Consider the following 19,604-nt stretch of genomic DNA (forward strand, 5'->3'; position numbering starts at 1 on the left):
GAACCACTGCTCTTCATGGGTTCCTATTCAGAATCCATATCTGACAGTGAGAGTTCCCCACTGCTCTCATCTTTCATGCTCAGACTCTAGAAGGCCTCCTTGCTTATGTACCTTTTTTGGGACATGACATTCAGGTTATGCTGGCTCTGGTGATTTTGTACTGGTATGATGATGTTCAGGTACTGGTGTGATAGTGATCAGGTACAGTTGTTGCTAGCTGCACTAATGAAACTGGTACAGATGATGCCGGCTGCATTGATGACACCTAACTGGTGTAATGGTGATCGGGTACTGTTGTGATGGTGACACTGGTGCAAATGTTGATAGCTACACTGGGGACTGTACTGGTGTGATGGTGGTCATGTACTTTTGTGACAGTGACAGATATGGTTCTGGCTAGCTCAGTAGATTGCTTTAAGAAAGGCCTGGATACTTTCCTAAATGTACATAATATAACTGGGTACTGGCATTTATAGGTAAAGTTGATCCAGGGAAAATCTGATTGCCTCTTGGGGGGATTAGGAAGGAATTTTTCCCCCTGCTGTAGCATATTGGAGCATGCTCTGCTGGGGTTTTTTGCCTTCCTCTGGATCAACTGTGGGTATAGAATTGGGTATATTGGATTGTACGATTTTTTTTTTTTTTTTTTTTTTATGGTTGAACTGGATAGACTTGTGTCTTTTTTCAACCTGACTAACTATGTAACTATGTAACTATGTTGATGGCTACAATGGTGTATATCATTTTATTGTCTTTTTATTTTGTTTTTAAATAGTCTGCATGTTTATTACTTTTATTATCAATTATTATGTACGGTATATTGTGGCTATATAAATACGGCTCTTCCAAATCCCCTGAGTAACTTGAGAAAGGAGCGTGCATGCTTGCACTCTCCATCGCGCATGCTCCGAAACTCGCTGTGTACCCTCATTCTCTGGTGATGTCATATGCCAGCACTGCAGTCCACACTGTGCTCCACCAAGAGTCCTGCTCCAGACGATCTGGATAAGAGTGACCAGCTGTTCCCCTCCTGCATCGCGGCTTCCAGTTTGCGGACCATAGCCATCTTACACCTTGATGTCGACCCAGCTTTTATGAGTCTGACTTTTTGCATCCTATGTGAGTTGCCCCTTTTTATATGCTAATAAATTTTATGAAGATATTACACTTAGAGGCACTTTTCTGCTTTCTTTTTCCTTGTTGCTATACAAAGTCGGCTACCACTCTCCAAAGAGCTTGCCTTAAGTGAATTTCCCCTCCCAAGTGTCTTTTTACAGGGCAGCCCTTATGGACTTTTAATATGTTTTCTACTGGTAAAATGGACTGTTTAATGGACTTTTATACCACCCACTGCAACAAGCGACCTATATTTACATGTGTTATCGCTGTGATTGGTCACAGTGATCACATGACACAAGGCCAATATCATTAACTCTGTACCCTAATCTCATTCATCCAGGCCCAGTGATCACAGATCGCACTGCTACATACCCCCCAAGGTGTGCAAAAGCAGGTAGAGTATGAAGATATAGGGGTACATCCTCCCAGAACAGCTCTTGTCCCACCCGCTGTATAAGTACAGTGGCCAGGTGGGAAGCAATTAATGTACATCTGCTATTCAGTGTCAGGGGATCTCCCCATTACTTCCTATGAGTACAGAGCTCTTATCAGCAGAAATAAATTGAATATCAGATAACAATTACGCCGTCTAATCACTAGCAAAGCTGATTCCAGCCTCACACTATCTGCTGATACGATTAATGCTCCATACACAATGAGATATAACTCATATTATGCTTTAGTCAGTGGTATTCTATGATAATCTTGTGTATGGAGATATCACATGGATGACCAAAATGTGGTGTCTACTGCATTATAACATTTTCTGATCTAATTATATTTACTGGATTATAAAATGATCTTATAAATATTTCCAATAAAGAGAAATTTAGTTATTTTCATGTAGGGAATAGTTAGTCATTCTTGTGGGAGAAATTTGTTTTCTTCTGGTAACATTTTTCTCTCCCTCTACAGTTTGTATAATAATCACCTGACAGACAGTTCCTGCCCCCACCTGGCATCTGGAATAAGAAACAACCAGACAATGAGGACACTGGACCTGTCACATAACAATCTGCAGGGTCCTCATTTTAGAGATCTGATGGAAGCTCTGACAACAAGCCAGATAGAGGAATTACAGTGAGTATACTAGGACTGACTAAGACCATAATATTCTTGGAAAATTGTATATTTAAACCACATTAATTAATAATGATAATGTAATTGCAGTATATGGATCTCCTTTTTGTCTTCATATATATTCAATGCCGGACTGCCATTTAACTGATGGATTGTATCACACTTTGTTATTGTCAGAAATTATGAATCGAGACAGAAGTACAGTTAAATCACACTTGTTTAATAATAAAAGTATGGAATTTAATTGATTGCATTGCCCTCAGGTGGCAATCAAACACCTTTGGTATGAATGTGCCACATCCTACATAATCTGTGAATGCTGAAATTTGGGAATAATGGACTTTGTAGGCAGGTATAAAAATAATAACAAATTTTGATAGTTCACATAAAATTCATACATATACAACACATTGTTTATAAAAGGGTTGTGGGACACAGTGGTTTGTCCTAGATGATATACTTGAGCCATATAATTCCTGTGGAGCAATACTGAGAAAATGCCAACACTGAGATGTATGTATTCCTCTTGGTTATTCCCACAGTCCTCATAGATTAAAAAGAATTGCTCGCTCTACATGTTTCGTGACCTGAAGTGTCGCTTTTTCAGGACCTCCATATTTCTAGTTAGAAAGTCATACTTTAATTAGAATACAGTATACAATTTTTGTACCAAGATACAAGTGTGCATGTGTATACAGAACTATACATGAACTCACCAATAGTATGGTGCTTAAACAAAAGGTTTCAGTGCTCACCTACACCAGGAGGATTGTGACCGTAAAAGGACCCCCTCCAAAAGGAGGTGACAACTAGGGACACTGGTGCTGGGCGACAATCACAAAATAGGCACACATGTCAGGATGTGGGGATGTACAAGGTAACTGAACATAAAGAGTATTTTAATAAGTATTAACAGTTACTTCAATTAAAATTTGAATAAGCTATAATGCTAGGTCCCATACTCACACATCGATTGATATGTAGCCACTACTGTTCACATCGCCTTAAACCAATCTATAGATTTCCTAATCTATAGATGAAACCATAGAGTTGGTTCTCCCAGGGTCTTTAACCATATGATGACACACTTTAACAAGTAATTTGGGCTGAGAAAGAAAGATGGTAGCTGACAAACCCAAAAATACCTTAGTTCACTGATCTGGGATAGAGGGAATCAGTCGTGGTAATGTGTGTGCATACACAGAAAGTGTGCACACATCCAACACCAGCAAACTTTTACATCCACTTCTTAAAGGACAGAGGAGACAGGGATGCCATGAGGACAGGGAGGATATATACACACACTGGTGCCAAAGTAACTACTTAGCTGATAGCAGAGCATTGTACATGGTGAAGTACCTAGAATTGTAGTGGTTCCGGGTCCCAAGTATGGGGCTGCCTATTTGCTGTTCCACGGGGTATGGTGGACACCTCCTTCCCTCAAAGTGCCTGGGGAATTATATCCTATCCTTGCTATTTGTACACCCCAACTGAGCTCGGTCAGACTGGCGTCTGATGTCACTCGGCCCTGCCTCTTGTGCACTGTGTATGCGTCAAGGGGTGCATGCGCACTGGAACATTAGACGTGCCATCTGCGCAGGATCTAGAGGGTGCATATTCTGGGGTACCTGGACAATCTGCTTCTCAGAGAGCAATCCATTCTTCATCTGGACCACAATGTATCTCTCATGGTACGCTCTTTGGAAAGGTTAGTTCTCAATCTCTGGAAACCTGCGTTAGTTCAAGCTCATCGATTGGAATATCTGGAACTGCTCCTGGACACATTCCAGATGAAGGTGATTCTTTTCCTAGAAAAGAGCCTTGCACTAGGAAATGAGGCAGCATTTCTCAGATCTCTGAGATTTCCCTTAATTCGTGTCTGCTAAAAGTGTGGAGGAAGAGGGTTGTCTCAGTTAAGGTGATTCCTTTTGCTTTGTTCTGTTCCAGACCTTTAAAACAGAATGGTCTGTTGTCAAGGCACAGAATAACTCAATTGTTGGACTCACCAATGTCCCCACATCCCCACATCCCAGTACTCTACCATGTCTAGACTGGAGGATGTATCCTCTAACCTATAGTTGGAGACAGGAACATTTTTTCTCCCTTATATTTTTCTTGTTGGGGGCTGATGACAAACACCAAAAATTAGGGGGCACCAGAAGCCTCATCCTGATTTTGACTTGGACAGAGCTCCATGTCCCCACTCTGTCTGCAGATCACATTCTGAAAATAGAAATTAGCAGGCTGATTTCCTCAACCACCACCAGTTGTCAGGGGAGTAGGCTTTCCACCCAGAATTGCTCAGGGCACTGTGTTTGAGGTGGGACACATCAGATGTGGACCTGTTGACACCCAGGTTCACTGCAAAACTGGACAAGTTTTTTTTGGCTCTTGGCATTGCTGTAGATGCATTGTGAGCTTAATTGGACTAGTTCTTTCTGAATATTCCTTTCCTCCATTACAGCTTCTTCCGTGTCTACACCTCAGAATTTGGATAGAAGGAATGCTGGTGATTCCGTTCACATCAGCTTGTCAGGAGAACATGATTGGGCTCTACCTGCTTGCTCAGGCCTCCAATCTTCCATCCTTCCTTACAGTCGTTGGTTTTAATGGCATGCTATTCAAGCCAGAGTTGTGAAGGATAAGGGAAGATTTACCACAGGATCAGGATATTGTATATGGACTGGTGCAAGGCTAGGAGGTTTTAATCCTCTCAAGTAGGTTGTGTGCCAAATTTTGGCTTTTTTCCAGTTGGAGGTTGATATGTAACTGGCCTTGAGTACAGTTGAAGGGAAAAATTTGGCTTTTTTTTTTCTAAGGCCAATTGCTGCTCATTTCTTAGTGTGTTCCTTATTCAGGGTGTTACCCATATTGTACCTCCAGTCATTTGACCTTTGGGATATCAATGTGGTGCTGTTGAAACAGCCATTTGAGAAAATTTGGGAACTTCCTTTGGTCCTTTTGATGCAGAAAGTTTTGTTCCGGGTTGTCATTACTTTGGCATAGAGGATATCAAAGCTGGGGGCTCATTCTTACAGGAAGCTAATTCTGGTACTTCATCAGGCAAGGTGTCTTTTTTACTTCAGTTGTCATTTTGCTGAAGGTGGTTTTAGCCTTCCATCCTAACCGGGACATTGTGTAACTATCTGTTTTCTCCAGGCCTCGGTCACCCCCACACTTAGATTGTGGTTCGGGCTGTCATGATGTATTTGATACTGTTTGTCACAGTTAGCCAGTCAGAAGCTGCGTGGCCCTTCTTTTTTCCTTCTAGAAGGACAAAAAAGAGTCTAAGTCCTCAGACAAAGAGATCCCTCACTTATATGTTTTATTGATTGCTGAAAAACAGAGGTACTTCCTATGAGGGATTATAAAGGGCAGGACTTCCTCTCTTCCTGTCCAATCACCTGTAGGTGGCACAAGTAATGAAGAATATGGTGGCTCTGTGTCTTGTGATGTATTCCAAGAAATGGATTTTACAGGTAACTCATCCAGTTTTGTCTTATAAATAATAAAATAGAAAGGATTATAAGAGGACATACACGGAAGAATATATTTGACCTTACTGCAATGAGAAATCTGAGCCTCATCTGCTTCTCAGTATCGGGAGATCTCCCCATTACTGCACAACACATCTATTATTCGATGTCAGGTGGATATCACCATTACTACACACCAGCTATTCAGGGTCAGGAGGATCTCCCAAACACTTCCTATGAGGTATAGAGCTCTTCTCAGCAGAGTTAAATAGCCACTGTGCTTTATCTGATATTCTATGTGGTTAGTACTTTCACCTGAGTGATGTGAATGTACAATATATGTAAATTGCTGTGTAAATTTTTCAGCTCTATATAAGTACCTGCAATAAATAAAATAAAATCGCCCTATTCAATTATTAGCAATGCCGATTCTGGCCTCACACTGACTGGAGATACAATTCATGCTCCATACACAAGGAGATTATAGCACAATACAAGTCATGTCAGTGGTATTCTGTGCTCATCCTGTGTATGGATATATCACCGTCTCTACACATGGATGACAATATTGAGGTGTTTACTGCAATATAATAATTACCTTATAAAATTAGATTTACTGGAGCTTTATAAAGTGATCTAATATAAATGATTCCAATAACGAGAAATTAGTTTCATTCATGTAGAGAATAGTTAAAATCATTTCTGGGAGAGAAATTAATTTTCTTCTGGTAACATTAATCTCTTCTTCTACAGCTTGGGTAGAAATCAGCTGACAGACAGTTTCTGCCCCCATCTGGCATCTGGAATAAGAAATACCCAGACACTGAGGACACTGAACCTGTCTAGGAACAATCTGGAAGGTCCTTATTTCAGTGATCTGATGACAGCGCTGACAACAAGCCGGATAGAGAATTTACAGTGAGTATAACAGGACTGACTGAGACAATAATATTCTGTGACAGTTTGATATCTAAACAACATAAATAATATTGAACTACTTCAATACTGGGCACTTTTGACCTGCTTCCTGCCCAGGCCAATTTTCAGCTTTAAGTACTGTCACACTTTGAATGACAACTGCACAGTCATGCAACACTGTACCCATATGAATTTTTTATCATTCTTTTTGAGACAGATAGAGCTTTCTTTTGGTGGTATTTAATCACCACTGGGCTTTTTATTTTTTGCTAAAAACATGTGAAAAACTACCAAAAACTTTGAAAAAAATAAGTTTTCCTTAGTTTCTGTTATAAAATTTAGCAAATAAGTAATTTGTACTCCTTCACTGTGCGCTAATGAGGTTGTACTGATGGGCACTGATGAGGTGGTACTGATGGCAACTGAAGAGGAGGCACTGTTAGGCAACACTGATGAGGAGGCGCTGATTATCATTGTAAACAGTGTAGCCATTGTGCCCTGTTCGACTTGCTGGTTATCGTCTGTTTTGCAAATAAGTAATTTTTCTTCTTCACTGATGTGCTCTGATGGGGCTGCAGTGATGAGCACTGATAGGCAGCACTGAATGGCACTGATAGGGGCTGCACTGATAATCAGCACACTGATGATCAGTGTGCTGATTATCAGTGTAAATGTCCCCTGTCACACTTGGCAGTTACCGGCCCTCCTCTCCTCATGCTGTAACAGTACTTGAGGAAAGGCATGCTAATATCAGGCAAGTTTGTTTTCATGTGATCAGCTGTGATTGGACACAGCTGATCACATGGTAAAGGGCTGCTGTGATTGGCCCTTTACCCCAATCTTTGGTCAACTGTGTCTAAAGCACACAGTAATCAAAGGGCACACTGTATGAGTGCCCCAGCGGGCACACAGGGGATGTGGATCTGGGAGGCGTTCACGGACATGCTCCCAGAACTGGATGCTTCTATAAATCCACTTCAAATAAGTAAGCGATACACATAACCATAAACCACAAGTAGTGTTTTGTCACTAAGACTGGGGTATTACACGTTTACACACAAACTCAATGGCAATAATTTCCTCATGCAAAGTCCACCATTTACAGTAGGTGAAAAAATCAGTCCTTAAAGAGGAATTAAACTTCCTCTACAGAATTTTACCTATAGGTAAGCCTATAAAAAGGCTTGCCTATAGATAGTGAAAATATCTCCTAAACCTGTACAGTTTAGGAGATATTTCCAATGCATGCAGCCAGTGACATCGCTGGTGCATGAGCTCTGAAGGAATGGCCCATGGGTGCCATCCCATCCGAGCTGGTGCCGTGAACGGCAGCTCCCACGTGCATGTACGAGAGTGACGACATTGCGGCTCTGGCCAATCACAACACCGGAGCCCACTAACCCAGAAGAAGCTCTGGGAAAGATGTCAACCGCTATGAAGTATTGCTTTGTTTCTAATATATCTCTATATATTAAATCTCTATTCAAGGAACACATTGGAAAACATATGCTGAAAAAATTTAAGGGAGGTGGGAAGGAGTTAGGGGGAGAAGGGGGTGGTGGAAACAGCAGTATGACACAGTCTGCTCTGAGTTCAACCAGTCACAAATAGGTTGGTATCAAAACTGCACATGCGCATTGCATAAGCACCCGCCTTAAAGTGGTTGATTGTAAAGGCTGAAAATTTGTTTAACTTCATGCATACTATGCATGAAGGTATAAAACCTTTAAGTGTGCAGCTCCCCCCCTCTGCCCCTCCCCCAGTACTTATCCGAGCCGATCCAGCGATGTGCATGAGAGCAGCGGCTCTCCTGGGTCTCTCCCTCCTCACTGGCTGAGGCACAGCAGCGCGATCCATTCGCTCCCACTGCTGTCATGCACAACCAGTGAAGGGGGAGCCAGGGGTGGGGCCGAGTTGCACTCTGTATGTCTTATGGACACTCAGAGGCGGCTCGGGAGAGAGCACACACACGTGCCACCAACGCAAGAAGCCCCTAGCAGGAGGGAGGGGTCAAGATCTGGGCTGTTCTGTGCAAAACCATTGTACAGAGCAGGTAAGTATAACATGTTTGTTATTTTATTTATTTTTTATTATGAACCTTTAGTATCACCTTAAGTCTGGTTTTACTTGCACTTGCTCCCATCCACCGACAATTACAGATGGGAGAAAAACAACATGCTTTAAACAAACTGTCTATAAATTTACAGGCAGTTGGCAACCCTGCACTCTGTTATCAACCATCAAAATAGTTGTTTCATGAAACATTGCTAAAATCTGATATTCTGTAAAATTGATTAATGTATAGGAGATCATGCAAGGGGGGAATCTGATTTTACTGCAATGACCAATCGGAGACTCAACTGTGCTTCCTGCCACCAGACATGACCATCAGCTATACAGTGTCTGAGTGTCTCCTTGCCGTTACCATGCATCTGTTATTAAATGTCAGGGGGATTTCCCATTACTACACATCTACTATTCAGTGTCAGTCCCCATTACTTTTGATGAGTACAGAGTTATTATCAGCAGAGATAAATAAAATATAAGCCACAATTCATCAAGGGATTGGATGTCAGTTCATGTTTGACACCTGAAATGACTATGTGAGCCAAAACTTTATTGGATGGTACAGCTTTCATCTTTTTACACTTTGGATTAATCTGTTTTCAGTCAGGGGATCTCCCCATTACTACACATTTAGTATTTACTGTCAAGGGGATCTCCCCATCACTACAAACGTACTATTCCGAGTCAGAGGGATATCCCCATTACTACACATCTACCATACTGAGTGAGTGCTATACAGCCACTATTCACTGTCAGGAGGTTCTCCCCATAACTGCTCGTCTGCTTTTCGGTGTTGCGCAATCTCTCCATTACTACACATCCATTATTCAGTGTCAGGGGAACTCCCCATTATCTCCTATGAGTACAAAGCTCTTATCAGCAGAGGTAAAAGGAATATCAGATAAAAATCATCCTGTCCAATTACTAGAAAAACTGATTCTGGCCTCACACTGTCTGCTGATGCTCCTGTATATCTGATGATCCTGTATATGGAGATATGACTATTTCTACACATAGATGGACAAATATTGGAGTGTCTACTCTTATACAACATTTTTCTTTTAAAATTCTATTTACTGGAGTTTTATAAAGTGATCTAATGTAAATTATTTCAATAAAGAGAAATTAGTTTTATTCATGTATAGAATAGTTACATTCATTTCTGAGGAAAAAAATTAATTTTCTTCTGGTTATTTTCTTCTCCCCTAGTTTGTATGATAAACACCTGACAGACAGTTCCTGCCCCCACCTGGCATCTGCAATAAGAAATAACCAGACACTGAGGATACTGGACCTGTCTATGAACAATGTGGAGGGTCCTTATTTCAGGGATCTAATGGAAGCTCTGACAACAAGCCGGATAGAGGAATTACAGTGGGTATAACAGGACTGACTAAGACAGTAATATTCCAGAACAGTTGCACATCTAAACCATATAAATAATATATAAATGATAATGTAATTATATGTAATTATACATATATTATATGTATAATGTAATTATATGGATCTCCTTTTTGTCTCTGTATATCCAATCCCAGTCTGTTGTCTAATTCTTGAATCTAATCTCACTCAGTTGTTTCATAAAACCTTGTTGCAATCTAAAACTGTCTCATAGTAAAATAGATGAGATTATAAGGCCATACACGAGAATCTAATCTTACTGTAAGAGCAATCAGAGCCTCATATGAACTTCCTGTCACCTGATATGATCATCCAATATTCAGTGTCAGGGGATCGCCCCATTACTTTCTATAAGTACAGACCTCCTTCCAATAGAGACAAACACAATATTAAATAAAATCATCCCGTGCAATCATTAGCAATGCTGATTCCAGCCTTACACTGTCTTTTAATCATACTTGCTGTATCATATTCCATCGGTATCTGTACTGCAACTGTTTTATCGCTGTACGGCCTGTACAGTGGAATAGTAAATTAAACTGGTAATCATAACTGCTATTTAGTGGCAGGGAATCTCCCCATTACTACACATCTACTATTTCATGTCAGGGGATCTCCTTATTACTTCCTTTTGAGTACAGAGCTCTTATCAGCAGAGATAAATAAAATCAGATAAAATTATCCCATCTAATCACTAGCAATGTTGAGTTTGGCCTCACACTGCCTACTGATACGATCTTTGCTCCATACACAAGGAGATTATAGCACAATTTGAGTCAGTGGTATTCTGTGGTGATCCTGTGTATAGAGATATCACCATCTCTACACATGGAGGACAATATTGGGGTGTTTACTCAATTATAAACATTTTCTCATAAAATTACATTTACTGGAGTTTTATAAAAAGATCTAATATAAATGAGTCAAATAAAGAGAAATTGGTTCTATTTATGTAGAGCTGGGTAAGCAACCTATCAATCACAATCTGCCCATTGATCATGGGCAGGGTTGGTAGACCACATCCATGCCCTAACGACCCTCCATCTGAAGTGCTTCTTCTCTATAGTGGCAAAGGGAAGGGACATGCCTAGTGTACTGCCTTGCTCCCCACTGGCCCTCCTCTTCTGCTCATCCCAGGAGCGTGTGTCTGACATATGGGATGGACAAGAGAGGAGGGCTGGTGCTGATCTTTGTGCCAGAACAATAAATAGCATATGTCACTGATGCTTCCATGCTCTGTTTATGGGGTAAATCTCTGCCCACTGCCCCTGTACACTGCCCCATTGACCACTGTCCTCTGCTCTTGGGAATAAGTAGGGCAGAGGTCAGGGGTTAGTAGAGAAGCAGAGGACCCCTGTCCTCTGCTATGCTGACCTGTATCTACTGCCCTACTGCCCCCGAAACACTGCCTTGCTGACTCCTTTGCACTGCCCTGCTAATTCCTGTCCGACACCCTGCTGACCCCTGTCCACTGTCCTTCTGACCCCTATAATCTGCCCTAAAAGATTCTGACACCTGTACTCACCCTACAAGCTACTGGCCCCTGTACTCTGCCCTAGAAACTACTGATCCCGGTAAACTGCCCTACATATTAGTGACCCTTGTGCACTGCCCTACATACTACTGACCCCTGGACATTTCCCTACATACTACTGACCCCTTGACATTTCCCTACATACTACTGACCTCTGGACACTGTCTTGCTCAGTGTAAGTAGTATATAGAACTTACCCAGCAAGTAGGGTCAGGTCTCAGAGCAGGCAGCCAGGCTAGAATTGAGGCCAGCCAGGCATGAAACTATGAAAGCAAGTAAACCTGCATCACAGTTGTTCTGCCTTCCTGATGGACTCCTGAAGTAGACTTGGTGACCAATCATTCTACAAAAGATTGGAAATGAAAGTGAATGCCAAGTTTCTTACTGAAGCTAATTTTTAAGGTAGGCTAAATTTACAGTGACATTTTTTAAATTACATTTTCTTATAGTTTTTCTTCATGCCATGCTTACTTGTTGTTGGGGCCTTGTTAGTTGACTTCCTTAAAAAAAAAGAAAAAAAGGCGCCCCTGTGATGTTTGATCTCTACCATGTTATTCAGGTAGACCTCCATCCCTCAAAGGTTACCTATCCCTGATATCAATCATTCATTTTCTTCTGGTAACATTCTTTTTTTCTACAGTTTGGATAGAAATCACCTGACACACAGTTCCTGCCCTCACCTGACATCTGGAATAAGAAATAACCAGACACTGAGGAAACTGAACCTGAATGAAAACAATCTGGAGGGTCCTCATTTCAGTGATTTTATGGCAGCTCTGACAACAAGCCAGATAGAGGAATTACAGTGAGTATACAGGGCTGACTAAGACAATACTATTGTCAGGAGAGCTGCCCATAGGCCTGGCACAGTGGCCAATTTCCAATATGGCTGCACCCACTTGGAATGCGCACACACGTATTGGAGGTGAACGTGCAAATGCACATGCGCCATGGCGCATGCAATGCATGACAGATCCTACAGCCTTTAAAACAGTGACTGTTGCATATGGACATTGCTGATTGGTCTTCAGCTTCCGTTCTTTTGTTTTGCTTATGCTTCTGGATTACCCGTTACCGACCACGCTTGCCCTTGGATACCTCTTGTCTCTCTCCTGGCTCTGACCTCAGATTGTCCACAGATCTGCTCTTTTCTCTTGTCCTGTGTATGACCTTGGCTTGACCGTGTCTCTGATCTCCTGCCTGCTGACCACTGGCTCACCGGTCTTTGCTACCATCCCTGACTAGCCTCCTGCTTTGCCCTGTATGCTATGATTCCTCTTGGTGCCTACCTCCTGTACCCAGCCTGCTGTACCTGCCTGCAGTACTTACCTGTTACTCCAGCTTGTGGTACTTACCTGCTGTATCCAGCCTGCTGCACGTACCACTGCAACCTGCTTCTTGCTGTGTGCAGCCCACACAACCATCAGCTCTCCTGGGTCCTGCTGTTCACCTTATCTAGTATCCACTTGCAGAGGGATCTCCATGCCTACATCTCTCATCTGTGGCACAGCCGGCAATCCCTGCTTCTTTGGGCTTTGTGTACCCTGTTTCCACCTTCAGGGACACTGAGCACTCAGCAAGGAGAGCCCTCTCAGCATTTCAGCTTCAGGACCATGTACGTGGCAAATGTTCTGGGATTGTTTTATATCTACACCACATAACTAATAAACTAAACTAATTATTATTATGACTACCATCAATAATGCAATTGTATTGATCAAATGTATTGGAATCTTATCAAACTGTTATTAGCCATGAAATTATTTCATAAAACCTTGTTAAAATTTGATATTCCATTTTACCTGGTAACTAGTAAAATAGATGAGATTATAGGATGTCATATAAGGGGGAATCTGATCTTACCGCAATGAGCAATCAGAGCATCATATTAGCTTCCTGTCACTTAACATGATGATCCACTTTTGAGGCTGGGTTTACATCTATTACGGCTCACAGCAGGGGTCCGGGGCATCCCTGTTCTCCGTTTCAGGGACACCAGGCACACATTTTTTCCTGAATTTAGACCTGAAATGGAGCCAAAGATGCACAGGACCACCGTGCATTCGCTCCGCAGCCACCACAGAGATGTGTGAACCGGCTCCATTGAGAGCTGGTCACAACCTCCAGTCATGCAAATTGAATGTGGGGAAACCTGCATCCAATTCCCACTAGTGTGAACTCAGCCTCAGTGTTGGAGGTTCTCCCGATATCTACACATATGCTAGCTCAGCCTGACACTACTCTACTCTACTCTATCAGCCCATTCTGACAGCTCTCATCTGCTGTATGTGCTTCAGGTTCCTGACACCAGTGTAATGTGCATTGACACCCCTTGGAAACATCACCTCCTAATTGTCCAAAGGGTAAAAAGATAAAAGCTGCATCATCTAATAAAATTCAGGCTCACATAGCCATTTATTGTATCTGCACCTATGCTTGAATAAGACAAACCGATAGTTCCAATAGTCCCGCTGCTGTAGAAATCCACTTGAGGGTAGAATAAGCCAAAAGATAACACACAAAACACAAAAAGAATATGTATGATGTCCTAATAAACATCCTAGATGATGGAGCTGATGTCTTTAAAAATGACTTGGCTGTGAGTGTCAATTATGTACAAATTCCGATGCCACACACAATGCTCAACTACAAGCATTATGTGTGGCATTGGAATTGGTCCACAAATGGCACTCATAGCCAAGTAATTTACAAAGACATCAGCACCATGATTTAGGTTGTTTATTAGGAGACCATATATACTCACAAGGTCCGTGTGCTGTGTTTTGTGTGTTACCTTGAGATACATTCATGCACATGGAAAATCGCTCTTTTTGCATCATATTTCATTGGTATCTGTACAGTGAAACTGTTTTAATGGTGTCTGTGGAATAGCAAATAAAATGTGTAATCATAACTGCTGTTCAGTGTCAGGGGATCTCCTATTTCATGTCAGTGGCTCTCCCCTTTACTTCCTATGAGCACAGAGCTATTATCGGCAGAGATAAATAAAATATCAGATACAAATCATCTCGTCCAATCACTAGCAATGTTGAGTCCGGCCTCACACTTGCCTGTTGATATGATCCATGTGCCATATACAAGGAGATTTACCACAATGCAAGTCATGCTAGTGGCATTCTGTGGTGATCCTGTGTATGGAAATATCATCGTCTCTACACATGGATGGCAATATTGGGGTGTGTACTCACATTTAAAAAAAAATCTTATAAAATTCTATTTACTGAAGTTTTATAAAGTGATCTAATGTAAATGATTCCAATAAAAAAAAGAGTTCAATTTATGTAGAGAATAGTTACATTCATTCCTAGAGGAGAAATTAATTTTCTTCTAGTAACATTCTTTTCTTCTACAGTTTGTCTGATAATCACCTGACAGACAGTTCCTGTCCCCACCTGGCATCTGGAATAAGAAATAACCAGACACTGAGGACACTGGATCTGTCATGGAACAATTTGGAGGGTCCTAATTTCAGGGATCTGATGGAAGCTCTGACAACAAGCCGGATAGAGGAATTACAGTGAGTATAACAAGACTGACTGAGACAATAATATTCTGGGATGATTTTATATCTAAACCTCATAAATTATATAAATGCATGAGAATGTAGCCAATCCCAGACTGTCTAATTTTTTTATCTTTTCACACTCGGACATGAAATAATGTTTTCCTAAAAATACTTGCAACCCCTTCTCACTCCCATCTGTATATAAACATCCTTTGAACTGTGCAGCAGCCTCTGGGGTCACTCTGATCTCTATGGGGGAGCTAAAAACTGCTTTGGGGAAGGGGGGTGGGGGATTTGATCAGTAACCACTGATAAAATTTGTAGCCTGGCCACTACAGTAATACAGAAAGGCAATTAAAACTAACCTGCAGGGATGAGTTTGTATTCTTTTGTGTTGCAGCATATTTAGAATGTGTAGAAGTGATCTAAGTGGCTGTACAGTCACCTGACCACTTCTACACCAGTGTGGGTGGGTGATTAGGTCCTCCCACCCCTGTGCATCAACTTCTGCATTCCAGTCCTTAAGCTCACCCTGTTACAATTTCAGCCTGGAGGCTTTTAGGATGGAGAGTAGGTTGGAGGAGATCTGATGAAGCTGGACCCTGAAGTCTTTAGCTCAGAGCACTTTCAGGTTTAGATCTGTCAAACTCACAACAAAAATGTCAGCTGTGTAAATAGATCAGAGCCCTTTATCCCAAATCTGCTTTGTTTGTGATATGGTAGACTTTAGAGATCTAACAGACCACTGAGGTCTCCATAAAGAGAACCTGTCACTACTATCACAGAGGGCTTTTCAGTCCACTTGTGATAGTAGCAAATAGAAAAAGTATACATTAAAAATATGAAATTGAATGAAATAATAAAATAAAAAATAACCTCCTCTCCCCCATACACGCAATCACATACACTATAATGTCAAAAGTATTGGGACACCTGCCTTTACACACACATGAACTTTAAAGGCGTCTTAGTCTGTAGGGCTCAATATTGCGTTGAGATACAAAAAACACAGTCACTTCCAGCGCTTTCCATTTCTGTTTTTCTTGTATTCAATATTGAGTTGGCCCACCCTTTGCAGCTATAACAGCTTCAACTCTTTTAGGAAGGCTGTCCACAAGGTTTAGGAGTGTGTCTTTGTGAATGTTGACCATTCATCCAGGAGAGCATTTTTGAGGTCAGGCACTGATTTTGGACGAGAGGACCTGGCTCCAGCCTCCATTCTAATTAATCCCAAAGGTGTTCTATCAGGTTGAGGTCTGGACTCTGTTCAGGCCAGTCAAGTTCCTCCACCCCAAACCCGCTCATCCATGTCTTTATGGACCTTGCTTTGTGCACTATTGTGCAGTCAGGTTGGAACAGGAAGGGGCCATCCCCAAAATGTTCCCACAAAGTTGGGAGCATGAATTTGCCCAAAATGTCTTGGTATGCTGACGCCTTAAAGGGGCCAAGCCTAACCCCTGAAAAAACAACCCCACACCATAATCTCTTCTCCACCAAATGATTGGACCAGAGCACAAAGCAAGAATGTGCATGCTTACAATGCCACCAAAGCATTCATTTTGTGTAGAATGAAATATATCGGGTTGATCCTGCCTTCAGCTGTCCCTCCTATGTTCTCTGTGTCCCCATTGCAGGCTAAGATTGTGTAGACCAGCTGGTGTCCTCTGTGGTGCATGCTTATATTTCAGGTCCCTTGTAAGCTCTTCATTTCCTCCTTTTTCTTATTTGTGCAGCCCAAATGACTATAGAGTCACACATGTACTGTAGGTGTATACACAGTAGTAAATTACACTCCCCTTCTCCATGTCCTCCTATTGCTAAACACTATGGGGGTGGGATATAGTATGCTGATTAATTACATTCACTGAGAGACTCACTAAAAAGCTTAGTTTTAATATAGATCAGTACTAAATATTTCAAATGTAATTGCTAATTCCTGTAAAAAAGAGCCTTGGATGCAGATGCCATCTGAACAAAATGAAAGGTAGTGTCAATCATCTTTGATTCCGCCTACACCAGGTTAATGCACATGTTTGTTGATCTTGATTGTGAAGTTTGGGGATGTATGATGATGAGTGTTCTTCCGATGATATGATCGTGTGATCCCTTTTTGTCACCTGACCTATGATTGGTGGGCCATTATAATCATCAATTCTATGTTTCATTTTATGTAGTAACTCACTTGGCCACCAGGCGGTCCCCCAGGACTCGAAATTAATTTCATAAAATAATTTGTTATAGGATAAATTAATATTTTTAATTCAGGAATTCAGCTAGCAAAAGACCGATGGAGCATACACACAGTCGCATTTTCCGACAAAAAACTCTCACCGGTTTTTTGCGGGCCGTAATTCCGATCGTGTGTATGCGGCATAAGTCTTTATGAAGTAGTATCAGAAATGACATATGTGTGCATTGCAATGTTGGTAGAAGTGACAAGAATCTGGAGCAGCGGATTAACATAAAATTTTACATAAAAATTGGCAAAAGTGCAAGCAAAACTTTAGCTTTCTTACAACAGGCTTATAGTGAACTTTCCATGAATAAATCAAGTGTTTTTGAATGTAATAAGTGATTTAAAGGGGGACAGGGAGAATTCCATGATGACATAAGAAGTGGGTAGTTGGGGGGGTGTGGTGACTGCCCAGCAACATGGCCATTTGAGCTGGGAGCTCTTCACGATCGCTGGGATATAATCCACTTAAGGGAGCCCTCAGTACCATCTACCTACTCTCCTCACTAGCATCCAATGTATGAACCGCTGTAGCATGCCCCAGTGGAAGAGGGATGCGCCGCAGCCTCACAAACTCTCTGGCAGCCGGACCTCTAGTGGCAGCCACACTGATAAATCCATCTGCCTGTACAATCAACACAACATCCACAGTGGTGGCAGGCTCTGGTACATCTTCACCCACATTTGCTAGCCCAGCTAAATCAAAGCCCTACAGGGATCTTTCTCCATCATGTGCTGAGGAAATGCCTGATGAGGTATGCCTTGATAATCACAACAGTGCACTTGCTCATACTCCACAGACAAACCCTATAGCAGCATTCCCAAACAATGGGCAACCAGTGTCTGATACAAAGCCTAAAGAGAAACCCCTAAGGGCCTCTTTGCAATCAGATCTTCTAACATGCCTAAACCAACAGAGAGCAGAGATACAAGATTTAGGAGACTGGGTGGATCACATAGAGACCGCTCTCTCGGACTTTACTGAAAACTACAACACACTAGTTGATGCCCATTCTGCACAAGGGGAATACATTGGATCAAAGCAAAACTCATGGACCTCAAGGATAGATCCCGCAGGAACAACCTGAAATTTGGAGGCATACCCGAGTCAATCCTTCCCTCACAACTCCCCCATTATGTGAGAGATCTGTTTCTGGCAATCATCCCGAACCTCTCCTCAACTGATCTGACAATTGACCAAATCCATAGACTGCCTAAACCAGCATTTTTACCAGCAGAAATTTCTTTAGATGTTATCTTGCGGATCAATTTTTTCCAGGTAAAAGAACAGCTGCTAGAAGCTTTCTGCCACCCATCGCAACTTCCAGAACAAGCACAGCATCTCCGCTTACTTCCTGAATTCTCCAAATATACCCTGCAACAGCACAAAAATTTACTAACCATCACAAAGTCACTTAGGAACCACAACGTGCCCTACAAATGGAAATACCCTGCTACACTTGACATCACACACCAAGGCTTAACCTCCCATATAAAAACCATTAAAGAAGGCCTCACCCTCTTACGTGAATGAGATATTATTCCTGAACCACCTCCGGCTCACCAGTGACCACATGCTCCTTCCAAACAGGCTCCTGACTGGCAACCTGCCCGCCACAGGAGTAACACCTGAAGACCCCATCTGAGGGCTCCTACAGCATTCTCACTACTACAGAATTCATTAGCTCCTGGCGACCTAAGGTGTGTAATCTTCACACTCCTTAACCCGCATATGTGTAGCAGCACAAGCTGCCGTTATTCCTCTTCATGTACAAGAGGACATTCTTTTTTAAAGTTACCTATGTTTATACTTTTCAGTTTTTGTATCTTTTTCTTTCTCCAGTTCCCAGTTGGAACTTGGTTCAATTTGGGTCACTTGTCTCACACGAGGCTCACAGATACAGAACTTCCTCTCTACCTTGACTACATACTCAAAAACTCTGACAACTACATTCACGTTATTTTCCATTTGATTGGAGGCATTTCCCTTATTCAAGATTTATTTCTCATTGTTCACCATAAAAGGCAAATCAAACCCTGCTCATCTCTACTTCCTCGTAGAAAACCATGGGTCTCAAAGTACTGACATTAAACGTCAATGGCCTAAACCACCCTGCTAAAAGGAATTGCATGTGGAAAGAAGGCCAGAAGCATGACACCAATTTATTGTACATCCAAGGACTACATTACGACGTTAAATCTTTTCCACATTGCTCCCACAAATCATATCCCCACATCTTCCTTGCT

At 41.8% G+C, this 19,604-nt stretch overlaps 1 protein-coding gene across 1 annotated transcript in view; it reads left to right on the forward strand.

Annotated features, from left to right (window-relative positions):
* Positions 1-19,330, forward strand: part of LOC141116581 (NACHT, LRR and PYD domains-containing protein 3-like) — a 176,248-nt gene extending 156,918 nt beyond the window's left edge. Inside the window, exons 11-16 of the mRNA XM_073608975.1 lie at positions 2,035-2,199; positions 6,429-6,593; positions 9,870-10,034; positions 12,239-12,403; positions 14,972-15,136; positions 19,201-19,330. Of these exons, the coding sequence (XP_073465076.1) occupies positions 2,035-2,199; positions 6,429-6,593; positions 9,870-10,034; positions 12,239-12,403; positions 14,972-15,136; positions 19,201-19,330 (955 nt within the window). The remainder of the gene's footprint in view (positions 1-2,034; positions 2,200-6,428; positions 6,594-9,869; positions 10,035-12,238; positions 12,404-14,971; positions 15,137-19,200) is intronic.
* Positions 19,331-19,604: the final 274 nt, after the last annotated feature.

The sequence above is a fragment of the Aquarana catesbeiana genome, linkage group LG13 (genome assembly GCF_042186555.1).
Source record: "Aquarana catesbeiana isolate 2022-GZ linkage group LG13, ASM4218655v1, whole genome shotgun sequence".
Taxonomy (NCBI): Eukaryota; Metazoa; Chordata; class Amphibia; order Anura; family Ranidae; genus Aquarana; species Aquarana catesbeiana.